This window comes from Oncorhynchus tshawytscha, linkage group LG19, assembly GCF_018296145.1.
Source record: "Oncorhynchus tshawytscha isolate Ot180627B linkage group LG19, Otsh_v2.0, whole genome shotgun sequence".
Classification (NCBI taxonomy): Eukaryota; Metazoa; Chordata; class Actinopteri; order Salmoniformes; family Salmonidae; genus Oncorhynchus; species Oncorhynchus tshawytscha.
In genome coordinates, this window is record NC_056447.1 from 14557266 (window position 1) to 14585077 (window position 27812).

At 45.0% G+C, this 27812-nt stretch overlaps 1 protein-coding gene across 1 annotated transcript in view; it reads left to right on the forward strand.

Annotated features, from left to right (window-relative positions):
- The first annotated feature begins 1608 nt into the window (after positions 1-1608).
- tmem86a (transmembrane protein 86A) overlaps positions 1609-27812 on the forward strand; it is a 39931-nt gene continuing 13727 nt past the window's right edge. Inside the window, exons 1-2 of the mRNA XM_024379158.2 lie at positions 1609-1790; positions 27325-27589. Coding sequence (XP_024234926.1) covers positions 1770-1790; positions 27325-27589 — 286 coding nt within the window. The 5' untranslated portion in view covers positions 1609-1769. The remainder of the gene's footprint in view (positions 1791-27324; positions 27590-27812) is intronic.

Genomic DNA, 27812 nt, shown 5'->3' on the forward strand with positions numbered 1-27812 from the left:
ACCTAGATATCCTGCAATGTCATGGCAGATAGGAACATCGTTGAGACAAGTCCAATGGCTTTATTGAACAAGGACAACCATATCTACTCAAGTGAGTGTGCAATATGCAAAACACAAAAGCCACAATAATTGCTAGAAAACATAACTCCATTCCTTTTAAGATCAGACAGCAGGCTCAATCAACCAATGACGCCATTGGTTGAACTCTCCCAGCCCAAAAATAAAAACAATACTGCTACACTGCATAATTATGTCTGAAACACCCTCTCATTACTCATAATTATGTAGGCAAACTGGAAAAACACAACACAAATAATGTCTAGCGGTGAAGTTTCCCTTTTATGCTGTTAACAATATTGTCAATGCTATAATATTATCAAGCCTTTTAACTTATTTCCTTTTTTGATGTTGTTAAACAAAATTCTAAGTCAGCTAACATTGCTTCATACAATCTTACGGATTTTGAACATTGCCATTTGTATAATTTCTACCATATTCATTACAATACTTTTATTCTGAAGGAAAATCCCGAGCGTATAATATTCACCATATTCATTAAAGGACTTTTATTCTGAAGGAAAGTTTCCGCAGTCACGACCGTAATTATTGCTAGGTCTTGCTTATTGTTGCTGGCTTCTAAGAGGTGCGGTGTAGCTAGCAAGCTAATGTATGACTACAGTCAACAGATTTCAGAACAAAATTTCCGTAAAACAGAAAAGCTTGAATTCGTGTAATACGGGATCAATGCCCGGCACCGGGTTGCTATAACATATGATGTAGTTAGCTGATATGTAAAATACCTATCCATGCACATAAAATCTAGCATGCGTCAGCAACGTCTGGGCATAGGAACGTGCCCATATGCTGCGTTGGTAACCAAGTGTGAAGTGGGAATTTACCACCTTAGAGTTAAATAGAGGATGGAGAAAACACATTACGGCATGGACATTGAGGGCTTGCACCATTTTAAAGTCAACTGTGTGAGCATTCCTATGGGTGAAGGAAGGATCACATAATTCCATCAGGGGTATCAGCCAATGAATTATACTCGTGAGCAAACACTGAATAACTGTAGATGGCAGTAAATCACCAACCACTTGGCTTTAAACCTGTTCAAACAACACACTAGCTGTCACTAGCTATGCACCCTTTCAACTTGTCTGCCAACTCATAAAAATAGTAGAAAAATAAAATTGACTACTTCAAAATACAGGTGGTCTCAATGGCGCTACAATGGTGGTAAAGTCCCAGTTCCCACTTGGTTACTAATGCAGAAAAGACTGTTTAAAAATAGTTTGATGCACAGCGCGCGAGACAAAAGGACGAGTGTGTTGTTCATCATAGTCTACAATGGAACAATGTTACCACAATGTAAATGTACAGAGATACAGTGTAACAAAGTGAAATGTGTAATTAGACTAGATGTAAATACAGGCCATCTGCTTCGATAGGTAAACAGCAGTCAAAAGACCTCGTATTAAAATGGGCGTTATATTCTCTTAACCTTGCCTCTTTTTTTGTTCCTGTCTGTTAATTGGTCGGATATTTTAACGGCACCCTATCGGTGCCTAAAGTCTATCTCCACCTACAATTATGGTCGGTTTGCCTCCTCCCCTTATGCCAGTCTGCCCCGAAAAGGGACCAAAACAATACGCATCACAAAGACTACAGCAATTTTAGTGAACGGTACAGTGCGGGAAAACGGCCGCAGCTCAGTGTCGCAATCTCCAGTTGCTTTGCGAATATATACTACAGTGATCGATTGAGAGATGGTTTCGCCAGTGACAGTGGTAAGTTTGGCTATTTGACGTCACACGTAGAAATATGGACATTTAAATCAAAATGTGACATTAAGAATATATTCAGGTTTTATCATTGTCACAGCGTTGATTTGAAGGGCTAATAGAGATAAAGGAAGGCTCGTTAGCTCTACAGGGACTGTATGTCTTGCTTGTCGGTGTGACGGGTAGGCTATAGGCCTGTCTTGTCAATTTCGTTTTTCCTCCAATGACGGGCATTATAATACCACAGGCGCACATAGGACCGAGTTTACCCTAAATAGGCCTACAGTACAGCACGTGATCATGAAAGCATGTCCGTGTTTATTTCGCGATTGTCACCCACAAAACGTTCGTTATTCATTCTGCCTCTATGGATGTGCAGAGGTTGATAATGATCCATACAATGAACTCGGCATGCATTTTAGGGTTTCGGTAATACTAGACCAGACGCAATTCATTGGCGGTGGTCTATTGATGCTATGCGGTATCTCTTTGACGATGTGATGATCAGTTGTTGTAGTAGCTACCACTTCAAAACAAATCTGCCTTGATTGTAGAGGCAAATCATAATTTTTCTAAGAATAAACTTAAATAGCCTAATAAGCCCATGAATATTTTTCGACAGACATGCGCGATCGTATTTTTTTTTGTCTCGAATTTTCCTTTGTCTTGGTCCTTTCTAAACTGTTCCAAAACCGAAACCTATCATGTGACTGAACTTTTTGTCTTTTTTTCCTGTACCCTCCAGTGACGGATGCACTGAAGAGCTGTCCCGTTGTGGCTTTGCTATACCTTTTCACCACTCTACCGAGCCTCTCAGCTTTCCTTCTAAATCCCTATTTCAGTAAACCTTATAATTACTGTAAATATATTTAAAATAGAGACATAAATATATTCGGTTGACAAGGGCTCGTGTGCCCATACGAAAAAAACGTGACATATATATATATTTTTAACTCATATAAAGTGACATACATTTGAAATAATATTGTCATATATTTTAATAACCTATATAAATGTCACAGCTCCATACCAAAAATGATAAATTATATATTATATTGATAGGCCTATGTATTTTCATCATGCAAAATGTGTTCGGAACATATTTGTTTTGTTCAATGCATGTATTGCTTTCAAAATGTATTACAGAATTATTATTTGTTTTGCATGGCATATATATATATATATATATATATATACAATTTTTAAAAATGTGCTTGTCTTTTTTCCTACTGTCACTGGCTTTACCGATACCTACTTTGTCGAGGTAAAAGATGTCTTCTACGATGGTGATATGCTGTTGTCTCACCTAGCTATTTTAAGAGGAATGCAATAATGTAAGTCGCTCTGCTCAATCACTAAAATGAAAATGTAATTTAAGAACCATACATAAATCTCACACGTTTTTGATATTTTGAAATTGTTGTAATACACTTATTTGGGCTGAGTCCTCCCAAGGATTTCAATTGGGAATTGTTTATGCCTGTTGCCACCAGCAGTGGGCGTGGTAGGGGCGCGGGAACAGCGTTTTGTGTCTCCCCTCAACACTCAAAGGAGAAACTGTGAACGTTAAACATTTCCTCCTGCCTCCTTTTTCATTATTCTGTGAAAACAAGTATGCCTTTTACACAAGCACATTATCTATAGACAATTTTAGTCGAAATCTGAGTACCTTTTATGTTGAAATTGTACAGTTAAAATGTGTAAATTGATTGAGTGAAAACTGTTAGCAATCTTGCCTTGGAGATGCCTGGGTTTGCTGCTTAAACAGGCTAGCCCATGGAATAATATAAGACAAAAGGGTGCCAGCTAATATTCTGGTTTAAATTGATTGATTTATAGCTCCTCCAAGGTAATAATGTGGTTTATTTTCTACTCCGTTTATATGGTCTAAGGTCCATCTCCCAACCCAAGTGTTATATATTACAGAGTATTATTTTTAGAGTAAAACGGTATACGCTAACGCTAAGCTAACTGCAATCGCTAGCGGGTCAAGCCTATACTGGTCACTATTAGTTTAGCGGCTACCTTTAGCTGGCTCAAGCCTCGTTCACATCCTGTCCGATGTCCACCAGATGCATATGAGTTTTTTTTGCTGCATGTCTAGCCTGCGTTTTCCGTATTTGACGCACATGTAATTTGCTTTTCAACTTGCTAAAAGCTAGCTAGTTTGAGTCTGTGTGTGTGTACTTCTGTTTGTACCACCGCATGGTAAAGCAACACACAATTAGAAAATATTGAACACATGCGGTAAAGAGAATGCACTAAAGCCTAATGCTGCACCCCCAACGTAGTGTTGTGGACTGCTCCATTGAAAATTATGTCATGCATTTCAATGGGGACATCCACAATGGAGGCAAGTGGCAGCAGGGCAAAACAATGGACCTGGGCACTCTGTGCCATACATTCAATAATATAAAATGTCCACATATAAAGATATATACAAAAAAGCTAATATACACATCTAACAAATCACTCCACTAGCGCAGAGTGTATTTATACTTGGCTAGGAGGCTATCTCAACATTAACCAAGCCTTGCAGGAGTGTTTGAACCTAAGACTTGCAAAAACAGCTTTTATCTCAGCCGGGAGTTTGTTCCACTCTACCACTGCCGTATATAAAAACGTGCTCTAGCCAGTACCGCTCTTGAATCGAGGTGGCTCAAAATCTCTGGCACCGCCTCTCATGGCGTAGTAAGATAGTTCTTTAGATACTGGGGGACTGTAAACATACACGATTTTATGGGCCAATCCCAGCTCCCAGCTACAGCTAAATTACCCTTTTATTAACTGATAGTCACTGTAGTTCACTGAACTGAGAAGGGCCGACCTGAAAAGGTACAAATCTGTTGTTCTGCCCCTGAGCAAGGCAGTTAACCCACTTTTCCCTGGGCGCTGAACTTGTGGATGTCGATTTAAGGCAGCCTCCCACACCTCACAGATTCAGAGGGGTTGGGTTAAATGCGGAAGACACATTTCAGTTGAATACATTCAGTTGGACAACTGACTAGGTTTCCCCCTTTTCCAACATGACCCAGAGGGCTAAGATTCAGAATGACCCATGACATTTTATTTTGAGATGTCTGTAGTTTGTTCTTGATGAACTTGGGGAACTACTGTACCAGGTAGTGCACACAGTCAAAGTGAGGTTGCACTAACTGCTGCAAGTGTTTTCAAGTTCCTTTATGTACAAATGTGGCTTTTCTGGCCCGAAATTTCACTTCCTAGTTGACTTTGGCAATCACTTTCTGCCCCATACTCTCCCCTGTGAGGAACCTGTCTAGTTCACAGCCTAAGTATTTAACACAGTGTTCTAAAGCCTGGTGATCTACCTAGCCTGATCTTTGATCCAAATAAAATTGAATCCATTTTCCCCAAATGAAGAAACAGCATGTTGTCTGACAGCCAGTTACTGATACTCGTCAATTCTGCACTAAGCTGGCTCTCAACCATACTTTGTGAGAGACCAAAAGAGCTGAATCGTCTGCATTTAAAAACAGTTGAAAGGAACAAGCTGATTTCATATAATTGATATTGAGCTATCACTAACCCAGAGAGGCTGCTGCCTACATAAAGACTACATACAATGGATCACTAGTCACTTGATTAATGCCACTTTAATAATGATGTTTACACATCTTGCATTACTCATCCCATATGTACAGTGGGGCAAAAAAGTATTTAGTTAGCCACCAATTGTGTAAGTTCTCCCACTTAAAAAGTTGAGAGAGGCCTGTAATTTTCATCATAGGTAAACTTAAACTATGACAGACAAAACAAGATAAAACATTTTCCCAGAAAATCACATTGTAGGATTTTTAATGAATTTATTTGCAAATTATGGTGGAAAATAAGTATTTGGTGAATAACAAAAGTTTATCTCAATACTTTGTTATATACCCTTTGTTGGCAATGACAGAGGTCAAACGTTTTCTGTAAGTCTTCACAAGGTTTTCACACACTGTTGCTGGTATTTTGGCCCATTCGTCCATGCAGATCTCCTCTAGAGCAGTGATATTTTGGGGCTGTTGCTGGGCAACACAGACTTGCAACTCCCTCCAAAGATTTTCTATGGGGTTGAGATCTGGAGACTGGCTAGGCCACTCCAGGACCTTGAAATGCTTCTTACGAAGCCACTCCTTCGTTGCCCAGGCGGTGTGTTTGGGATCATTGTCATGCTGAAAGACCCAGCCACGTTTCATCTTCAATGCCCTTGCTGATGGAAGGAGGTTTTCACTCAAAATCTCTCGATACATGGCCCCATTCATTCTTTCCTTTACACGGATCAGTCGTCCTGGTCCCTTTGCAGAAAAACTGCCCCAAAGCATGATGTATCCACCCCCATGCTTCACAGTAGGTATGGTGTTCTTTGGATGCAACTCAGCATTCTTTGTCCTCCAAACACGACGAGTTGAGTTTTTACCAAAAAGTAATATTTTGGTTTCATCTGACCATATGACATTCTCGCAATCTTCTTCTGGATCATCCAAATGCTCTCTAGCAAACTTCAGACGGGCCTGGACATGTACTGGCTTTAAGCAGGGGGACACGTCTGGCACTGCAGGATTTCAGTCCCTGGCAGTGTAGTGTGTTACTGATGGTAGGCTTTGTTACTTTGGTCCCAGCTCTCTGCATGTCCCCCCGTGTGGTTCTGGGATTTTTGCTCACCGTTCTTGTGATCATTTTGACTCCACGGGGTGAGATCTTGCGTGGAGCCCCAGATCGAGGGAGATTATCAGTGGTCTTGTATGTCTTCCATTTCCTAATAATTGCTCCCACAGTTGATTTCTTCAAACCAAGCTGCTTACCTATTGCAGATTCAGTCTTCCCAGCCTGGTGCAGGTCTACAATTTTGTTTCTGGTGTCCTTTGACAGCTCTTTGGTCTTGGCCACAGTGGAGTTTGGAGTGTGACTGTTTGAGATTGTGGACAGGTGTCTTTTATACTGATAACAAGTTCAAACAGGTGCCATTAATACAGGTAACTGTAATGCTCCGGGTGACGTGGGTGTGGAGTCAGACGCAGGAGACAGAGAGTGCAAGTCTGTGCTCTTTTAATGCACCAACGCACCACAGGGTGCTGACAATAATAACGGCCCCAAACACGGGGAATGAGAAAGGTACAACTGAAATTTCACGACTAGGAACAAACACGTTCCTCTACATTAGAGCCGAAGGTTACAATCATTAATCCCGCACAACAACCAGGCGGGCCGGCTGTCTAATAAAGACAAACTAATCATTCACCAACAGGTGCTACCAATAAACATACAAGGAGGGGGAGGAAAGACAATCAGTGGCAGCTAATAGGCCGGTGACGACGACCGCCGAGCGCCACCCGACCGGGAAGGGAAACCACCCTCGGTCGGACTCGTGACAGTACCCCCCCTGACGCGCGGCTCCCGCAGCGCGCCGACACCGGCCTCGAGGTCGCCCGGAGGACGAGGTGCAGGGCGATCCGGATGGAGGTGATGGAAATCCCTCAACATGGATGGATCCAAGATGTCCCCCACCGGTACCCAGCACCTCTCTTCCGGACCGTACCCCTCCCAGTCCACGAGGTACTGCAGGCCCCTCACCCGGCGTCCTGAGTCCAGAATGGCCCGGATCGTATACGCCGGGGACCCCTCGATGTCCAGAGGGGGGGGGGGGACCTCCGGCACCTCACTGTCCTGCAGGGGACCAGCTACCACCGGCCTGAGGAGAGACACATGAAACGAGGGGTTAATACGATAATAGGAAGGGAGTTGTAATCGATAACATACCTCGTTTATTCTCCTCAGGACTTTAAAGGGCCCTACACACGTAAGCGGAGGGGTAGGTTTTGGGTCGAGAGCCAGAACACACACTGAAAAGGGGACACGTTAGTAGAGGAGTGGCGTAGTGAGTTCTGGGCTATTTCAGCCCAGGGAATGTATCGTGCCCACTCCCCTGGCCGATCCTGGCAATACGACCGCAGAAACCTACCCACCTCCTGGTTCACTCTCTCCACCTGCCCATTACACTCGGGGTGATAACCGGAGGTCAGGCTGACAGAGACCCCCAAACGTTCCATGAAAGCCCTCCATACCCGAGACGTGAATTGGGGGCCCCGATCAGAAACGATGTCCTCCGGCACCCCGTAGTGCCGAAAGACATGGGTGAATAACGCCTCCGCAGTCTGTAGGGCTGTAGTGATACCGGGCAACGGGAGGAGACGGCAGGACTTAGAGAACCGATCCACAATCACTAGAACCATGGTGTTCCCCTGAGACGGCGGAAGATCGGTCAGGAAATCTACGGATAGATGTGACCATGGCCGCTGTGGAACGGGGAGGGGTTGTAACTTCCCTCTAGGAAGGTGCCTAGGAGCCTTACTCTGGGTGCACACCGAACAGGAGGAGACATAACCCTTAACGTCCTTAGCCAAAGTAGGCCACCAATACCTCCCCTGAACGCTCCCCACTGTCCTCGTCACCCCAGGGTGACCCGAGGAGGGTAGGACGTGAGCCCACCGAATCAGTTTGTCCCGAACACCAAGCGGCACGTACCCTCGCCCCGCCGGACACTGAGGAGGCTCAGGTTCCACCCGTAACGCCCGCCCACTCGATGTCCGAGTCCACCTCCCATACCACTGGTGCTACCAGCTTTGAGGCGGGAAGGATGGGAGTAGGTTCGGTGGACCCATCCTCCGTGTCGTAAAGGTGGGACAGTGCGTCAGCCTTGACGTTCTGGGCGCCCGGTCTATAAGACAAAGTAAACCGGAACCGGGTGAAGAATATGGCCCACCTTGCCTGACGTGGGTTAAGTCTCCTAGCTGCCCGAATATACTCCAGATTCTGGTGGTCAGTCCAGATGAGAAAGGGGTGCTTAGCCCCCTCAAGTCAGTGTCTCCACACCTTCAGAGCTAGCTGAGCTTCCTTGAGAAGAAAGCGCAGGGGCGGAGTTTTGGTGGCGTACCCGAGCGCTGTGATAGCACGGCACCCACCCCAGCCTCGGACGCGTCCACCTCCACTATGAATGCTAGAGAGGGGTCCGGATGTGCCAACACGGGTGCATCAGTGAACAGCGCCTTCAACTTGTTGAAGGGTCCGTCCGCCTCTGCTGACCACTGCAACCGCACCGGGCCCCCCTTCAGCAGTGAGGTAATGGGAGCCGCTATCTGGCCAAAACCCCGGATAAACCTCCGGTAGGAGTTGGCAAAACCCAAAAACCGCTGCACCTCCTTTACCGTGGTCGGAGTCGGCCAATTACGCACGGCCCTAATGCGGTCGCCCTCCACCTCCACCCCCGAGGTGGAAATGCGATGACCCAGAAAAGAGACGGCTCGTTTAGAGAACACGCATTTCTCAGCCTTGACGTATAGGTCATGCTCCAGCAGTCTACCAAGCACCTTGCGTACCAGAGACATATGCGCGGTGTGAGTGGCCGAGTAGATCAGAATGTCATCGATATAAACAACCACTCCCTGCCCGCACAGGTCCCTGAGAATCTCGTCTACAAAGGATTGAAAAACGGCTGGAGCATTCTTTAACCCATACGGCATGACGAGGTACTCATAGTGGCCTGATGTTGTACTAAATGCGGTTTTCCACTCGTCTCCCTTCCGAATACGCACCAGACTATACGCGCTCCTGAGATCCAGTTTTGTGAAGAACTGCGCTCCGTGGAATGATTCCACCGCCGTAGCGATGAGAGGTAGAGGGTAACTATACCCCACTGTGATGGCGTTTAGACCTCTATAATCAATACACGGACGCAAACCTCCCTCCTTTTTCCTCACAAAAAAGAAACTCGGAGACGGTTGAGATGGAGGGCCGAATGTACCCCTGTCCCAGCGACTCAGTGACATATGTCTCCATTGCCAACGTCTCCTCCTGGGACAACGGGTACACGTGACTCTTGGGAAGCGCAGCGTTTACCTGGAGATCTATCGTACAATCCCTTCCCGGTCGATAAGGTGGTAATTTAGTCGCTTTCACTTTACTGAAAGCGATTGCCAAATCGGCATACTCGGGGGGAATGCACACTGTGGAACCCTGGTCTGGACTCTCCACTCAATTTTTTGTGCGGGATTCTGTAATGCTCCGGGTGTCGTGGGTGTGGAGTCAGACGCAGGAGACAGAGAGTGCAAGGTGGGCCGGCTGTCTAATAAAGACAAACTAATCATTCCCCAACAGGTGCTACCAATAAACATACAAGGAGGGGGAGGAAAGACAATCAGTGGCAGCTAATAGGCTGGGCTGTACGCACTACCCTCTGTAGTGCAGAGCAGTTGCCATACCAGGCGTTGATGCAACCAGTTGATGCTCTCGATGGTGCAGCTGTAGAACTTTTTCAGGATCTGAGGACCCATGCCAAATCTTTTCAGTCTCCTGAGGAGCAATAGGCATTGTCATGCCCTCTTCACGACTGTCTTGGTGTGTTTGGACCTTGATAGTTCATTGGTTATGTGGACACCAAGGAACTTTGAAGCTCTCAACCTGCTCCACTACAGCCCTGTCAATGAGAATGGGGGAGTGCTCGGTCCTCCTTTTCCTTTAGTCCACAATCATCTCCTTTGTCTTGATCACGATGAGGGAGAGGTTGTTATCCTAGCACCACACTGCCACGTCTCTGACCTCCTCCCTATAGGCTGTCTCATCGTTGTCGGTGATCAGGCCTACCACTGTTGTGTTATCTGCAAACTTAATGATGATGTTGGAGTTGTGCTAGGCCAGGCAGTCGTGGGTGAACAGGGAGTACAGGAGGGGACTGGGCAGACACCCCTGAGGTGCCTCCATGTTGAGGATCAGTGTGTCAGATGTGTTGTTACCTACCCTTACCACCTTTAGTCCCAGTGTCCTTAGCTTAGTAATTAGCTTTGAGGATACTATGGTGTTGAACGCTGAGCTGTAGTCAATGAATAGCATTCTCAGTAGGTGTTCCTTTTGTCCAGGTGGGAAAGGGAAGTGTAGAGTGCAATAGAGATTGCATCATCTGTTTGGGCCGTATGCAAATTAGAGTTGTTCTAGGGTTTCTGGGATAATGGTGTTGATGTGAGCCATGACCAGCCTTTCAAAGCACTTCATGGCTACAAAGTGAGAACTACGGGTTGGTAGTCATTTAGGCAGGTTACCTTGGTGTTCATGGGCACAGGCACTATGGTGGTCTGCTTGACACATGTTGGTATTACAGACTCGGTCAGGGACAAGTTGAAAATGTCAGTGAAGACACTTGCCAGTTAGTCAGCTCATGCTCGGAGTACACGTCCTAGTAATCCGTCTGGCCCTGTGGCCGTGTAAATGTTGACATGTTTAAAGGTCTATTTTACATCAGCTACGGAGAGCGTGATCAAACAGTTGTCTGGAACAGCTGATGATCTCATGCATGCTTCAGTGTTGCTTGCCTCGAAGCGAGCATAGAAGTCATTCAGCTCGTCTGGTAGGCTCGTGTCACTGGGCAGCTCGCGGATGTGTTTCCCTTTGTAATCTGTATTTGTTTGCAAGCCCTGCCACATCCGACGAGCGTTGGAGCCGGTGTAGTATGAGTCCTGTATTGGCGCTTTGCCTGTTTGATGGTTTGTCTGAAGCGGGATTTCTTATAAGCGTCCGGGTTCGAGTCCTGCTCTTTGAAAGCGGCAACTCTACAATTTAGCTCAGTGCTGATGTTGCCTGTAATCCATGGCTTCTGGTTGGGGTATGTACGTACGGTCATTGTGTGGGCGACGTCCTCAATGCACTTATTGATGAAGCCAGTGGCTGAGGTGGTGTACTCCTCAATACCATCGGAAGAATCCCGGAACATATTCCAGTCTGTGCTAGCAAAACTGTCCTGTAGTTTAGCATCTGCACCATCTGACGTTCTGTATTGAGCGAGTCACTGGTACTTCCTGCTTTAGTTTTTGCTTGTAAACAGGAATCAGGAGGATAGAGTTCTGGTTATTTGCCAAATTAATGGTGAGGCATAGCTTTGTATGTGTCTCTGTGTATGGAGTAAAGATGATCTAGAGTTTTTTCCCCCTCTGGTTGCAAATGTACCATGCTGGTAGAAATGAGGTAAAACGGATTTAAGTTTCCATGCATTAAAGTCTCCGGCCATGAGCATTTTCTTGTTCGTTTATGGCCTTTAACAGCTTGTTGAGTGCTTTCTTAGTGCCAGCGTCGGTTCGTGGTGGTAAATAGACTGCTACGAAAAATATAGATGAAAACTCTTGGTAAATAGTGTAGTCTACAGCTTTTCATGAGATACTCTACCTCAGGTGAGCAAAACCTTGAAACTTCCTTAATATTAGATTTTGTGCACCAGCTGTTATTTACAAATAGACACAGACCACCACCCCTTGTCTTACCGGAGGCAGCTGTTCTGTCTTGCCGATGCACCGAAAACCCAGCCAGCTGTATGTTATCCATGTTGTAGTTCAGCCACGACTCGGTGAAACACAAGATATTACAGTTTTTTAATGTCCCGTTGGTAGGATATTCTTGATCGGAGGTCATCCATTTTATTATCCAATGATTGCACGTTGGCTAATAGAACTGATGGTAGAGGTGGATTACACACTCGCCATCGGATCCTTACAAGGCACCCCGACCTACGTCCCCAATATCTGTTTCTTCTTCATGCGAATGACGGGGATTTGGGCCTTGTCGGCTGTCTGAAGTAAATCCTTTGTGTCCGACTCATTCAAGAAAAAATCCAGTACGAAGTGAGTAATCGCTGTCCTGATATCCAGAAGCTCTTTTCGGTCATAAGAGACGGTGACAGAAACATTATGTACAAAATAATTGGTAAAACGGCAGCCATCTCCTCTGGTGCCATGCAGCACCATCCCTCTCTTTTCTTTACACCTATGAACAGTGCAATACTAGTCACGTGTTAATACGGTAACAAGTTATATTATTTGTATTACAACTATTTAATAGTGTTGATAGGCTACACAATGCATACAAGTAACTTATTATAATTACATATACAGTGTTTTATTTGGAATCACTGTCAAAGTTTTTGTCTTTTGGCTGCTGAAAGCAGAGCATTTTATATTGTAGTGTTGTCCCCCTGCTCTCATACTAATGTGACCCCTGGGTGTGCACTGTGTTGTGGAAAGATCTAATTCAGTATAGGATATCATAATAAACATGGTAGTAATATGACCCACTGGCCATATTTGTACCTCTGTTGTCCCTTTGCCAAGATGAGTATGATGAAAGAAAGAGAGAAAGAGAGTGTGTGTCTGTGTGTCTGTGTGTGTGTCATGTTTCTGATACTCATCACCATAGTGCCAGATGAACCAGAATGCTAAGATGGCATGATGGGACTTTATTACGACTGCACCAACATGTACGCGGTTGTAGTATTTCCTAATAATGGATCCGGAGCCAATGCTGATTCCTTTTGGGTCGCGGTGTAAAAGTGGTAAACTGGACCCAGATTAGTTTGTACTATCTTGCTGAGCTTGAAACATTGCTTTCACATCACAAAAGTATTGTGTTTTCCCAAATGGTGGGTTTCAGAAAGCTTACTCTTAGGTTGAAGTCTGAAGGTAGAGACATTGGTTTTGGTGTTAATTTGGTTGGTCACAAGAACATTTGAAGAGCTTTAGATGGGTCTCCCAGCACAACAAATGTGCCACTACACTTTCATGCCGCATAAACACTATCTCAAATCTCAAGCCTATTCCTGTTTTTCATATTGAGACCTCGATAATCAGTGCACAGATGCAAACCTCCATCCTTCTTCACAAAAAAGAAACTTGAGGAGACGGGTGAAATGGAGGGCCGAATGTACCCCTGACACAGGGATTCGTAGACATATGTCTCCATAGCCACCGTCTCCACTTGCGACAGGGGATACACGTGACTCCTGGGAAGTGCTGGGTCTACCAGGAGATTTATCGCACAATCCCCCCGTCGATGGGGTGGTAATTGAGTCACCTTTTTACAGAAAGCGAGAGCCAAATCGGCATATTCTGGGGGGATGCGCACGGTGGAGACCTGGTCTGGACTCTCCACCGTAGTAGCACCAACGGAAACCCCTAAACACCTACCTGAGCACTCTCGTGACCACCCCGTGAGAGCCCTCTGTGGCCAAGAAACGGTGGAGTTATGACAAGCTAACCAGGGTAGGCCCAGCACCACGGAATACGCAGGAGAATCATTAATAAAAAGACTAATCTTTTCCCTGTGACCCCCCCTGCGTCACCATATTCAAAGGAGCTGTGGCCTCCCTGATAAACCCTGACCCTGATGGTCGACTATCTAAGGCGTGAACAGGGAAAGGCACATCCACAGTAATAATGGGGATCCCTAAACTATGAGCAACACGTTATTAATGAAATTCCCAGCCGCGCCTGAATCTACTAGCGCCTTATGCTGGGAACGCGGGGAAAATTCAGGCAAAGTGACCGAGACTACGCACCGTCCCTCCCAACTCTATAGGTACAGGAGAGAGGGTGCGGGAGGATGGAACAACCAGACCCCGATCTAGACGTCCAACAGTAGTCAGCATGTTGTCCAGCCGGAAGGACAGGTCCACCAGCTGGTTGAAGGTGAGGGTGGTGTCTTTGCAGGCCAGTTCCCGAAGGACGTCCTCGCGTAGACTACAGCGGTAATGGTCGATCAGGGCCCTGTCGCTCCATCCAGCGCTGGCAGCCAGGGCCCTAAACTCCAGAGCAAACTCCTGGGCACTCCTCGTCTCCGGCCACAGATGGTAGAGGCGCTCACCCGCCGCTCTGCCTTCGGGTGGGTGGCCGAATACTGCCCGGAAATGGCGGGTGAATTCCTCAAAATGGTCCAACGCCGCATCCTCTTCTCCATACACAGCGCTGGCCCACTCCAGGGCTTTCCCGGTGAGGCACGAGACGAGGGCGTAACTCCTCTCACGGTCCGATGGAACTGGGTGGACCGTGGCCAGATACAGGCTTAGTTTGAGGAGGAAACTCTGGCAGCTGGCAGCATCTCCGCCGTACCCCTGTGGCATGGATAGATGGATCCTGCTGGGTTCAGGCGTGATAGGGGTGCTCAGGGGACACCCCGGTTGTGCTGGTGGAAGCACTGGAAAAACTCCCTGTGTCTCCCAGCGGTCCATATTCTTTACAACGCGATCCATGGTGGCACTCAGATTGTAAATCATCTCCGTATGTTCCATGACGCGCTCCTCCACCTCCATGGCCGGGGTACCTTCTCCTGCTGACTTCATGTTGGGTCAGAGATTCTGACAGACTCGTGTGTATAGGTGGCAGGGAAGTCAAGCGCAGAATAATCAAACTTAGTTGAATGGAGTTGTTTAATGATTTTAAACAAAACATAACTCCAAAACTATGAATAATATAAAACAAAGTGGGTACGAGGACCCGTCTCGCACCAATACAAACACGAAATCTGAACAACAAACAATCTCTGACAAAGACATGAGGGGAAACAGAGGGTTAAATACGTAACAGGTAATGAAAGGGATTGAAACCAGGTGTGTAGGAAGACAAGACAAAACCAATGGAAAATGAAAAATGGATCAAGGAGGGCTAGAAGATCGGTGACGTTCACTGCCGAGCACCGACCGAACAAGGAGAGGCATCGACATCGTGACACTACCTAATGAAACTGGCTGAGAGAATGCCAAGAGGGTGCAAAGCTGTCATCAAGGCAAAGGGTGGCTACTTTGAAGTATCTCAAATATTACATTTACTTTGATTTGTTTAAAACTGTTTAGTAAAAATAAAGAAAAACCATGGAATGAGTAGATTGACTGGTACTGTATAGATATCTTTCCAGATTTTTTCATATACCAAAACTGACCTTTCTATCGTTCTTATTTTATCCCCCCCCTCTCTTTCTGTGAGAGGGGTGAAAGACTGACTGAAGGTTGGGGGAGAAGTGTGAGAGAGAAGGCACCATTGTTTGGAAGCATCTTCCCCACTTTTGCTTTCATGTTGTGGTTTGTGTCCGTCTGACTTTCATATGGGTCAGAGAGCACGTGAACATCAGGGTTAACAGCACACAGCACATTTCCTCCCTATTCTTTTGGTTCACCTGTCAAAACTGTCCGAGACACTAATTCACTAATTCACCCAATTGATAGAATCTACATAGAAAATGCACATCCATTTTTTATGAAAGATTTAATTGATTGATGTACAAAAACCTCAGCTGCCAAAACTGCTGACGGTTCCGCTTTTTTGCTTTGTCAGGACTAGAGGAAGACCAGAAATGCAATGCAACATAAAAAAAGACCCCAAAGTAAAAGGAGAACATTGACATACATTTGACCTGAAATAAGACTACAGTGTTCTGACTTTACAGATAACCCTTCTTCCTCACCCATTCTCCTCCCTCACCCCTCCAGCCTCACCCCTCCTCCATCCTTATCCCTGCAGTAGGGGCTGTGGTGGTCACAAAATTTTGTCAGCCGGTGATTGTCAAGCAAATAACTGCCGGTCTCACGGTAATTGGGCGTTAATTAACATAAAAACATTTAGCATCTCCTGGCTTCAACACATCGCCTACAAGCCACTGATGCAGACCATTGGGAAATCTACATTTAAAAAAGTCTAATAAATCCATTATTTAGACCGGTCTAAAGAAACATGTCGTCTATTTCAGAAGAACAGAATAGCATACTCTGAGTTGTCCTTACGTTAGGTCCTGATCTGGCTATGCCTTATGGCTAGTTCATTTAGCAGACAAGATATGCTTAGAATTCTGTGGCATTATTTTATATTATTAAGAATACAATTGAACAAAGCTGAATAAAATAGAAAGGGTATTTTCTCCAAGCGATTTGAGGGAGTGCACACATGTGGCTGTTCTGTGTTGAGCGGTTAACAAAGAAACAGGTACTCCTATATACTTAATTTAGAGTTATTAATGTAACTTTAGTTGTTCTACAAACATCTGGCTATGTGTTTAGATTTTTAAGCTTTTCATACTTGAGTTCCAAATATCTCTACCAGTGTGAGTTGTTTTATGCACGTGATGTCAGAATGCACTCACTGTTCCAAAATGTGATTATTACGCACAGGACAGTTAACACGTGCTGCCTGCTAATTATCTATAGGCTATGTTTCAACGTGTCAATTTCAAATGATTTTCTAACAAGTATTTTCAAGCAACAGTTTGAATTCTAATTCACATAGAAGGAGGCCATTTTAGCTTTGCTGACAATTTAAGTTTGAGGCTTTACTGAGCCGGACAAACTTCTCTCTTCGAGGAGAGCCCACGCAATTCACCAATGTTTGCGCAGATCAAGTATGCAGATATTTGCGCTGTCTTGCACGAATTGGAAAATCTTCTGGCTGGCGCTCGCATTGTCTTGTTGTTTTCCTTACAAATAATAACTTTGTGCGTTCCTATCAAAGTAAGTTCCTTATTTTCTGTATATTGTGTTGTCGTTTCTACTGTAGGCGCATACAGTATGGAGCATAATGTATTTACAGTTTTATTCACATGTTTTCAAGTACTGATGACAAATAATGCATTCCGATTATTGCATAGATTGTAATGGACACATGATGTGTGTAAAATACTTTTTTGAAGTTTGTACTGATTATAATGAGCTAATGCTAAGCTATTTGCCAGCTATGTGTATGTGTGGCACCATGTTTGTTGACATTATACAATGCATTCTGGGTGTCACGTAAACATCTGCCAGACCAAACATCTCTCAGACCTGTGTGTACAAGCTGTACACACTTCATCAGTATCTCATTCACAATTTGACAAGCACTTGATGTTATAATGAGGTGAAGGAATGGTTCACTTATCTTTTGGGTAAACTTCTGGAAGTGAATGAGGGGAAGTTAATGATCGTAGACGACACACCCTCTTCAACATGCATACTATAATAGACCAAACATCTTATTATCTTTCATGGTGGCGCGCACCACCTACCTATCGTCGGATTACTTTCGATTTCTAGAAAGTGTTTTACTCAATTATTTTGATCAATGTTGAGCTCACCCATGATGTGATTAATTATAAATAGTAATATCTATTAGCTAATTCATATTGTAGTTTCTGTCAGCCGAGAGTTCTAAAAATATGATTGCTTGTGTTACGTCAATCTTTCCTCAGTTAGCATTAGGACTACTGTAGCCTACATTTTCTGGTTTGGATGACTATGTTATGCTGTGGCTACTTCTGTGAAAGCCTGGACATTGCATCCAAAAATAAACTGGTCACATTCTGGACATAACTTTGTAAGGGCTGTGTTTGTGCAAAATGTTTCTGTAAAAAAAAGTGTGGCCGTCTCAAATGCCAATTGTTGCATCAATCAAAACTACACTTTTTAAATAAGCATTCTAATCACACCGGTTTGAGCGTACACACCGGTTTCAGCGTAAGCTGCAGGGACCACTGTAGAATGTTTGTTGGTACATGTGAAAAGGTTCATACATTGTCAGGCTGCATGATGCAACTCTAATGATCATTTGAAAAAAGTAAGGCATGAGCTCTGCTTTTTTTTTTTTGCTCAGGCTGTACACACTTCATCAGTCTCTCATTCACAATTTGACAAGCAATTGATAATGCCTCAAATTTCCCAACGGCATCTCCTTTGTGTGACCGTAATGCTCCTTAAAAAAATCCATGCCTTTTGCGGCCAGTGACAGTTGTGCGTTTGGGCTAAATATAATAATTATAATTCCCTTCTCCCTGAGTGCTGTGGGTTTTTTCACAGGCTTCCGATGTGTAAATTGAAGATATTGGAAGAACTGTCCACATTTTACTTTTTGTATATTAGGCTATTTCTTCGCATTAGAAGCACAGCAATGTGCACAAGGCAGTAGGCTATAAGCGCAAATGTTCCATTTGCTCGAAAACACCATTATCAAAAGTGACCGCAAATGCAATTATGCATGTAATGCTTTTATTGTAAATATGCATTTTGATGGTGAAAAATGATCTTGAAACTCATGCGCTGCTTATGTATGCCAGTTAGGCTCTACACCCCTTGTAAAGTGGATTAATATGCTTCATTTTGAGAAGTTATTTGGCCACCTTAGTTGTAATACAAACCTTATCAAAACATATAGGCCTATGGGCTAGGCTACATGAGGTGTGACACTATGATTAGAAAAAGTCGCAAAAAAGGCATTGTTTCTTGGCTTGCGCTGGGCACCATTCACAAGTGCTAATATATAATTCACAAGTGATAGGCTAATATTGTCACCATCAGACTGTTATTGATTTAATCTTGCTATGTAATATATATATATATATATATATATATATATATATATATATATATATATATATACTAAATAATAGTGTGAAATTTGTTTTCAAATCAAATTTTCTCTTCATTTGTCACATGCTCGAAATACAAGTGTAGACTTTACAGTGAATTGCTTACTTACAAGCCCTTAACCATCAGTGCACTTCAAGAAGAGTTAAGAAAATATTTACCAAGTAGGCTAAAATAAAAAGTAATCATAAAGGGTAACACAATAACAATAACGAGGCTGTATACAGGGGGCACCGGTACCAAGTCAGTGTGCGGGGGTACAGGTTAGTTGAGGTAATTTGTACATGAAGTGACTATGCATAGATAATTAACAGCGAGTAGCAGCAGTGTACAAAAGGGAGGAGGAGGAGGGGGGGGGGGTGTGTGTAAGTGTAAATTGTCCAGTTATTAATTGTTCTGCAGTCTTATGGCTTGGGGGTAGAAGCTGTTGAGGAGCTTTTTGGTCCTAGACTTGGCACTCCGGTACCGCTTGCCGTGCAGTAGCAGAGAAAACAGTCTATAACTTGGGTGACTGGAGTCTCTGACAATTTTATGGGCTTTCCTCTGACACCGCATATTATATAGGTTCTGGATGGCAGGAAGCTTGGCCCCAGTGAAGAACTGGGCCGTTTGCACTACCCTCTGTTGCGCCTTACAGTCAGATGCCAAGCAGTTACCGTACCAGGTGGTGTAGCATCCGCATCATCTGTCCACTTCCGTATTGAGCGAGTCACTGGTACTTCCTGCTTTCGTTTCTGCTTGTAAGCAGAATCAGGAGGATAGAATTATGGTCAGATTTGCCAAATGGAGGGCGGGGGAGAGATTTGTATGCATCTCTGTGTGTGGAGTAAAGGTGGTCTAGGATTTTTTTCTCTGGTTGTACATGTGACTTGCTGGTAATAATTAGGTAAAACTGATTTAAGTTTGCCTGCATTAATGTCTCCGAACACTAGAAGTGCTGCTTCTGGGTGAGCATTTTCTTCTTTACTTATGGCCTTATAGAGTTGGTTGAGAGTGGTCTTATTGCCAGCTTTGTTCTGTGGTGGTAAATAGAAGGCTGTGAATAATATAGATGTGAACTCTCTTGGTATATAGTGTGGGCTACAGCTTATCATAAGGTACTCTACCTCAGGTGAGCAATACCTTGAGACTTCTTTAATATTAAACATTGCGCACCAGCTGTTATTGACAAATAGACACACACCCCCTCGTCTTACCAGAGGTAGCGTCTCTGTTTTGCCGGTGCATGGAAAATCCCGCTAGCTCAATATTGTCCGTATCGTTGTTAAGCCACATCTTGGTGAAACATAAGATGTTACAGTTTTTAATGTCCCGTTGGTAGGATAATCTTAATCGTAGGTCATCAACTTTATTTTCCAATGATAAAAAAAAAAATGTATTTCACCTTTATTTAACCAGGTAGGGTAGTTGAGAACAAGTTCTCATTTGCAACTGCGACCTGGCCAAGATAAAGCATAGCAGTGTGAACAGACAACAGAGTTACACATGGAGTAAACAATTAACAAGTCAATAACACAGTAGAGGAAAAAAAGGGGAGTCTATATACATTGTGTGCAAAAGGCATGAGGAGGTAGGCGAATAATTACAATTTTGCAGATTAACACTGGAGTGATAAATGATCAGATGGTCATGTACAGGTAGAGATATTGATGTGCAAAAGAGCAGAAAAGTAAATAAATAAAAACAGTATGGGGATGAGGTAGGTAAAAATGGGTGGGCTATTTACCGATAGACTATGTACAGCTGCAGCGATCGGTTAGCTGCTCAGATAGCAGATGTTTGAAGTTGGTGAGGGAGATAAAAGTCTCCAAACTTCAGCGATTTTTGCAATTCGTTCCAGTCACAGGCAGCAGAGAACTGGAACGAAAGGCGGCCAAATGAGGTGTTGGCTTTAGGGATGATCAGTGAGATACACCTGCTGGAGCACGTGCTACGGATGGGTGTTGCCATCGTGACCAGTGAACTGAGATTGAGATAAGGCGGAGCTTTACCTAGCATGGACTTGTAGATGACCTGGAGCCAGTGGGTCTGGCGACGAATATGTAGCGAGGGCCAGCCGACTAGAGCATACAAGTCGCAGTGGTGGGTGGTATAAGGTGCTTTAGTGACAAAACGGATGGCACTGTGATAAACTGCATCCAGTTTGCTGAGTAGAGTGTTGGAAGTAATTTTGTAGATGACATCGCCGAAGTCGAGGATCGGTAGGATAGTCAGTTTTACTAGGGTAAGTTTGGCAGCGTGAGTGAAGGAGGCTTTGTTGCGGAATAGAAAGCCGACTCTTGATTTGATTTTCGATTGGAGATGTTTGATATGAGTCTGGAAGGAGAGTTTACAGTCTAGCCAGACACCTAGGTACTTATAGATGTCCACATATTCAAGGTCGGAACCATCCAGGGTGGTGATGCTGGTCAGGCGTGCGGGTGCAGGCAGCGGACGGTTGAAAAGCATGCATTTGGTTTTACTAGCGTTTAAGAGCAGTTGGAGGCCACGGAAGGAGTGTTGTATGGCATTGAAGCTCGTTTGGAGGTTAGAAAGCACAGTGTCCAAGGACGGGCCGGAAGTATATAGAATGGTGTCGTCTGCGTAGAGGTGGATCAGGGAATCGCCCGCAGCAATAGCAACATCATTGATATATACAGAGAAAAGAGTCGGCCCGAGGATTGAACCCTGTGGCACCCCCATAGAGACTGCCAGAGGACCGGACAGCATGCCCTCCGATTTGACACACTGAACTCTGTCTGCAAAGTAATTGGTGAACCAGGCAAGGCAGTCATCCAAAAAACCGAGGCTACTGAGTCTGCCGATAAGAATATGGTGATTGACAGAGTCGAAAGCCTTGGCAAGGTCGATGAAGACGTCGGCACAGTACTGTCTTTTATCGATGGCGGTTTAGTACCTTGAGCGTGGCTGAGGTGCACCCGTGACAGGCTCGAAAACCAGATTGCACAGCAGAGAATGTACGGTGGGATTCGAGATGGTCAGTGACCTGTTTGTTGACTTGGCTTTCGAAGACCTTAGATAGGCAGGGCAGGATGGATATAGGTCTGTAACAGTTTGGGTCCAGGGTGTCTCCCCCTTTGAAGAGGGGGATGACTGCGGCAGCTTTCCAATCCTTGGGGATCAGACGATATGAAAGAGAGGTTGAACAGGCTGGTAATAGGGGTTGCGACAATGGCGGCGAATAGTTTCAGAAATAGAGGGTCCAGATTGTCAAGCCCAGCTGATTTGTACGGGTCCAGGTTTTGCAGCTCTTTCAGAACATCTGCTATCTGGATTTGGGTAAAGGAGAACCTGGAGAGGCTTGGGCGAGTAGCTCCCGGGGGGGGGCGGAGCTGTTGGCCCGAGGTTGGAGTAGCCAGGCGGAAGGCATGGCCAGCCGTTGAGAAATGCTTGTTGAAGTTTTCGATAATCATGGGTTTATCGGTGGTGACCGTGTTACCTAGCCTCAGTGCAGTGGACAGCTGGGAGGAGGTGCTCTTGTTCTCCATGGACTTCAGTGTCCCAGAACGTTTTGGAGTTGGAGCTACAGGATGCAAACTTCTGCCTGAAGAAGCTGGCCTTAGCTTTCCTGACTGACTGCGTGTATTGGTTCCTGACTTCCCTGAACAGTTGCATATCGCGGGGACTATTCAATGCTATTGCAGTCCGCCACAGGATGTTTTTGTGCTGGTCGAGGGCAGTCAGGTCTGGAGTGAACCAAGGGCTATATCTGTTCTTAGTTCTGCATTTTTTGAACAGAGCATGCTTATCTAAAATGGTGAGGAAGTTACTTTTAAAGAATGACCAGGCATCCTCAACTGACGGGATGAGGTCAATGTCCTTCCAGGATACCAGGGCCAGGTCGATTAGAAAGGCCTGCTCACAGAAGTGTTTTAGGGAGCGTTTGACAGTGATGAGGGGTGGTCGTTTGACTGCGGCTCCGTAGCGGATACAGGCAATGAGGCAGTGATCGCTGAGATCCTGGTTGAAGACAGCGGAGGTGTATTTGGAGGGCCAGTTGGTCAGGATGACGTCTATGAGGGTGCCCTTGTTTACAGATTTAGGGTTGTACCTGGTGGGTTCCTTGATGATTTGTGTGAGATTGAGGGCATCTAGCTTAGATTGTAGGACTGCCGGGACAAACTCTGAAGCTAGATGGGGGGCAATCAATTCACAAATGGTGTTCAGAGCACAGCTGGGAGCTGAGGGGGGTCGGTAGCAGGCGGCAACAGTGAGAGACTTATTTCTGGAGAGAGTAATTTTTAAAATTAGTAGTTCGAACTCTTTGGGTATGGACCTGGAAAGTATGACATTACTTTGCAGGCTATCTCTGCAGTAGACTGCAACTCCTCCCCCTTTGGCAGTTCTATCTTGACGGAAAATGTTATAGTTGGGTATGGAAATCTCAGAATTTTTGGTGGCCTTCCTGAGCCAGGATTCAGACACGGCAAGGACATCAGGGTTAGCAGAGTGTGCTAAAGCAGTCAGTAAAACAAACTTAGGGAGGAGGCTTCTGATGTTGACATGCATGAAACCAAGGCTTTTTCGATCACAGAAGTCAACAAATGAGGGTGCCTGGGGACATGCAGGGCCTGGGTTTACCTCCACATCACCTGCGGAACAGAGGAGGAGTAGAATGAGGGTGCGGCTAAAGGCTATCAAAACTGGTCGCCTAGAGCGTTGGGGACAGAGAATAAAAGGAGCAGATTTCTGGGCATGGTAGAATATATTCAGGGCATAATGCGCAGACAGGGGTATGGTGGGGTGCGGGTACAGCGGAGGTAAGCCCAGGCACTGGGTGATGATGAGAGAGGTTGTATCACTGGACGTGCTGGTTGTAATGGGTGAGGTCACCGCATGTGTGGGAGGTGGGACAAAGGAGGTATCAGGGGTATGAAGAGTGGAACTAGGGGCTCCATTGTAAACTAAAACAATGATAACTAACCTGAACAACAGTATACAAGGCATATGAGAGAGACATACAGCGAGGCATACAGTAATCACAGGTGTTGAATTGGGAGAGCTAGCTAAAACAGTAGCTAAAACAGTAGGTGAGACAACAACAGCTAATCAGCTAGCACAACAACAGCAGGTAAAATGGCGTTGACTAGGCAGGGAGGGTCGGATTAACTACACACAGAGCCTGAGTGCGGCTGGGGCCGACAGATACAACATAAACAAGCAGAATGGAGTACCGTGATTAATGGACAGTCCAGCATGCATCAGCTATGTAGCCAAGTGATCAGTGTCCAGGGGGCAGCGGTGGATGGGGCAGGGAAGCTGGACTGGCGAGTATTATCCAGGTAAAAAAAACTGGCTGGCTGTGCAGAAGGTAAAAGGTAAAAGCCGCTAGCAGTGGCTAACAATGACTAAATAGCTTGTAGCTAGTTAGCTGGTTAGCTTCCGTATCACATTGGGTGAGGCAGGTTACCGGAAGGTATAAACAAATTAAAAATCGAAAAGAGATTGAAAGTAAATATGGGTCCAGTGAGTGTTTGGGACGCGGCGATTCAGACGGTTAGCAGGCCTGTGCTAACAAGCTAACAGTTAGTAGGCCGGGGCTAAACAAGGTAGCAGTTAGCGGACCGGGGCTAAACAAGGTAGCAGTTAGCGGACCGGGGCTAAACAAGCTAGCAGTTAGCAGGCCGAATTAGCAAGCAAGGAGATAGCAAGGGCTAGAAAGTTAGACTTTGGGGGGCGTCGCGATGGGGTGAGTCTGTTTATGCCTCTTCATGCGGTGACATCGATAGGTCGTGGGTCCGGATATTGTAGCCCAGGAGTATGCTTCGGTGGTAGCTCAGGAGCTCTGGCCGGGCTAGCTTCAAGCTAAGTGGGTGGAAACGCTAGCCAGGAGTAATCATCCAGGGTTGCGGTTAGCTAGTTAGCTAGTTGTGAAGATCCAGCTGGAAATGTTCCGTTTGCGGTGGGAATCCGGTGGGAATCCGGGGATAAAAAAAAATAATAGGTCCGTTATGCTCTGGTTAGAGTCGCGTTGTTCGAACTGGCGAGAGCTTTCCGAGCTAAAGGTTAGCTGATGACCGGTTAGCTGAAGACCGCTAGCAATGGTTTGCTGACTGATAGCTGGTAGTTAGCTGGCTAGCTTCAGTAGAGGGGTTCTGGATCCGAAGTAAATATAAATACTTTAGAAAAAAATAGCTACATTGGGTGGGGCGGGTTGCAGGAGAGTATTTAGAAGTTGAGGTTTAGCAAAATGTTTTAAAAGATATGCGAAGAAAAATATGTTTAAAAAAATATATATATATACAAGGGACACGACGAGACGTCTGACTGCTATGCCATCTTGGATCACACGTTAGCAAGAGGAACGGATGGCAGTGAGAGTTTACTCGCTTGCCTACAGATTCTCAGAAGGCTGCCCGTTCTGTGGCCCCTTTTTCTGCGTCTTTTCTTCACGCAAATGGCGGGGGTCTGGGCCTGCTCCAATGAAAGCAGGATATCCTTCTCGTCGGATTCGTTAAAGGAAAAAGTTTATTCCAGTCCACGGTGAGTAATCGCTGTTCTGATTTCCAGAAGTTATTTTCGGTCATAAGAGACGGTAGCAGCAACATTATGTACACAGTAAGTAAAAAAATAAGTTACGCAAAAAAAATAACAAAATAGCACAATAGCACACCCATCAGACTATTCTTGATTTAATCTTGCCTTAGATATACTAAATAATAAATGTGAAATTGGTTTTGATTTAGAATGTTCTATTATCATACACCTGTTTCGAAACAGGGGCAGGGTAAAAAATACATGTCATCTATGCACTTAAATAGCGAATGGGAGACACTTTGCCCGTGGTTAATTTTCATGCTAGCCTGGTAGGCAATACTCCTGTTGTAAAGAGAAGTAATGTGCTTAATATTAGTAAAGTTGAGAAATAAATATAGTAGGCCTAGAAAGCTGATGGGATCCTCCTCTTTTTAATAGAGGCCATCACCCTCTTTACTCACGCAATTGCATAGCCTATAGAAATGTTGCGCAACATGAGCTCATGGCCTCATGTAGTGTTTGATTTTCGATAACATTTGCATTGATGTCAGAGTGTTTAGATGGACAGTAGAGTGCTGAATACCAGGCAGTTAGAATGTTTGGTAGGCTACTAATGACCATCATTAACATCAGAGCTTGGAGAAGACTAAATACCATGACTACACGGCTACGTGGAATTTGACTGCCTTCATGACTTGTGACTGCAGGTGTTGCGGTTATACGGTCACCGTAACAGCCCTACCCTGCAGTTGCCCTCACCCCCTTACCTCTGCAGTTTAGATTTTGACCCCTGCAAATGTACGACACACTACACCAGATTCACAACAAAGCATGACCACATGACCTTTGACCTGTAGGAAGTGTTTACCAGTTATCAGCGAGCCATAGAAGAAAAGAGAGAGAGAAGAGGGCACTTCAGACAAGGAGGCTATACACACAGTGTATAGCGTTATACTAGATTGACTACATTGCTGTTGGACTGTGCAGAATCACTGATCTACATGACATTCCATACCAAATAACTACTCATTATGTGATAAAGATTAGCAATCATGTGCTTTGCCTTGCTTAAACTGATCCCTTCAAATGTGATGTTATTGTTCAGGAGAGTCATTATTATTCAGCCAAAAAATGGCCCTACATTTGTTGTTGATCTTCTCTAGGAATTCTGTTGTTTAGAGGAATTCCTTATTCCCAGTTCCTTGTAGTAGAATGTCATGATGATACTTGTACCTGACTTGCCTTTCTTAATTCCCCCTGAGGGGATGAATAGCGTTTCTTTGAAATTACTCCCAATCGTCTGCTTTTGCTATGATTATGTTGAATTTGTCTTCACAACAACTGATTAACTGATTGATTAATGTGTAACAAACTGTGAACACTCACTCACTCACTCACTCACTCACTCACTCACTCACTCACTCACTCACTCACTCACTCACTCACTCACTCACTCACTCACTCACTCACTCACTCACTCACTCACTCACTCACTCACTCACTCACTCACTCACTCACTCACTCACTCACTCACTCACTCACTCACTGACTGACTGACTGACTGACTGACTGGCTGGCTGACTGGCTGGCTGCATTCCAATACCTTTCTCCAGAAGTGTTCAGTCGTTCACTCCCCCTGCATTTAAAAGCATTGGATTGGTGCAGGCATGGCTGGAAAAAGTTTTCACCTTATTCCTTACACCAGTCTATGGGATAATCTCCCCATTCCTTTTAAATCCATGAGGGGGGAGTGTACAGTACAGACGCACACTTCGGGACAAGAGAACCAGATATAGCCAATCACTCACTCACTCACGAGGGAATGCTATAGCTTCTCCTGCTCATTCACTCGGGTTTTATGTTGTGTTCCAGGTGAAGAGCGAAGGCCCTAAACTGGTGCCCTTCTTCAAGTCTACCTGTGTCTACTTCGTCCTGTGGCTACCAACCTCAAGCCCTTCTTGGTTCAGCGCACTCATCAAGTGTCTACCCATCTTCTGCCTGTGGCTCTTCATGCTGGCCCACGGCTTCAGCTTCTTAGGTGCCCACTCCAGTGCTCGCAAGATCCTGGCTGGTCTCATCTTCTCTAGCCTGGGAGATGCCTTTCTCATCTGGCAGGAGGATGGCTACTTTAGCCATGGTGAGTGATACTGGTGGCACTCCTGCCTGACTAGAGTTCAGACACCTGCCAGATCTCACAACCCCTGGATAGATGTTCAACTCACCAGCTAACCACATCACATGATAAAGCAATATGCCCGACTGCCGTCCAGTCGGCACACAACCATTGGTTGATCATGCAAGTAGCCAATAAGCGAACGGCCGCTAGGGGGCCCTGAGCAAAACAAAAAAAACAGATGGTA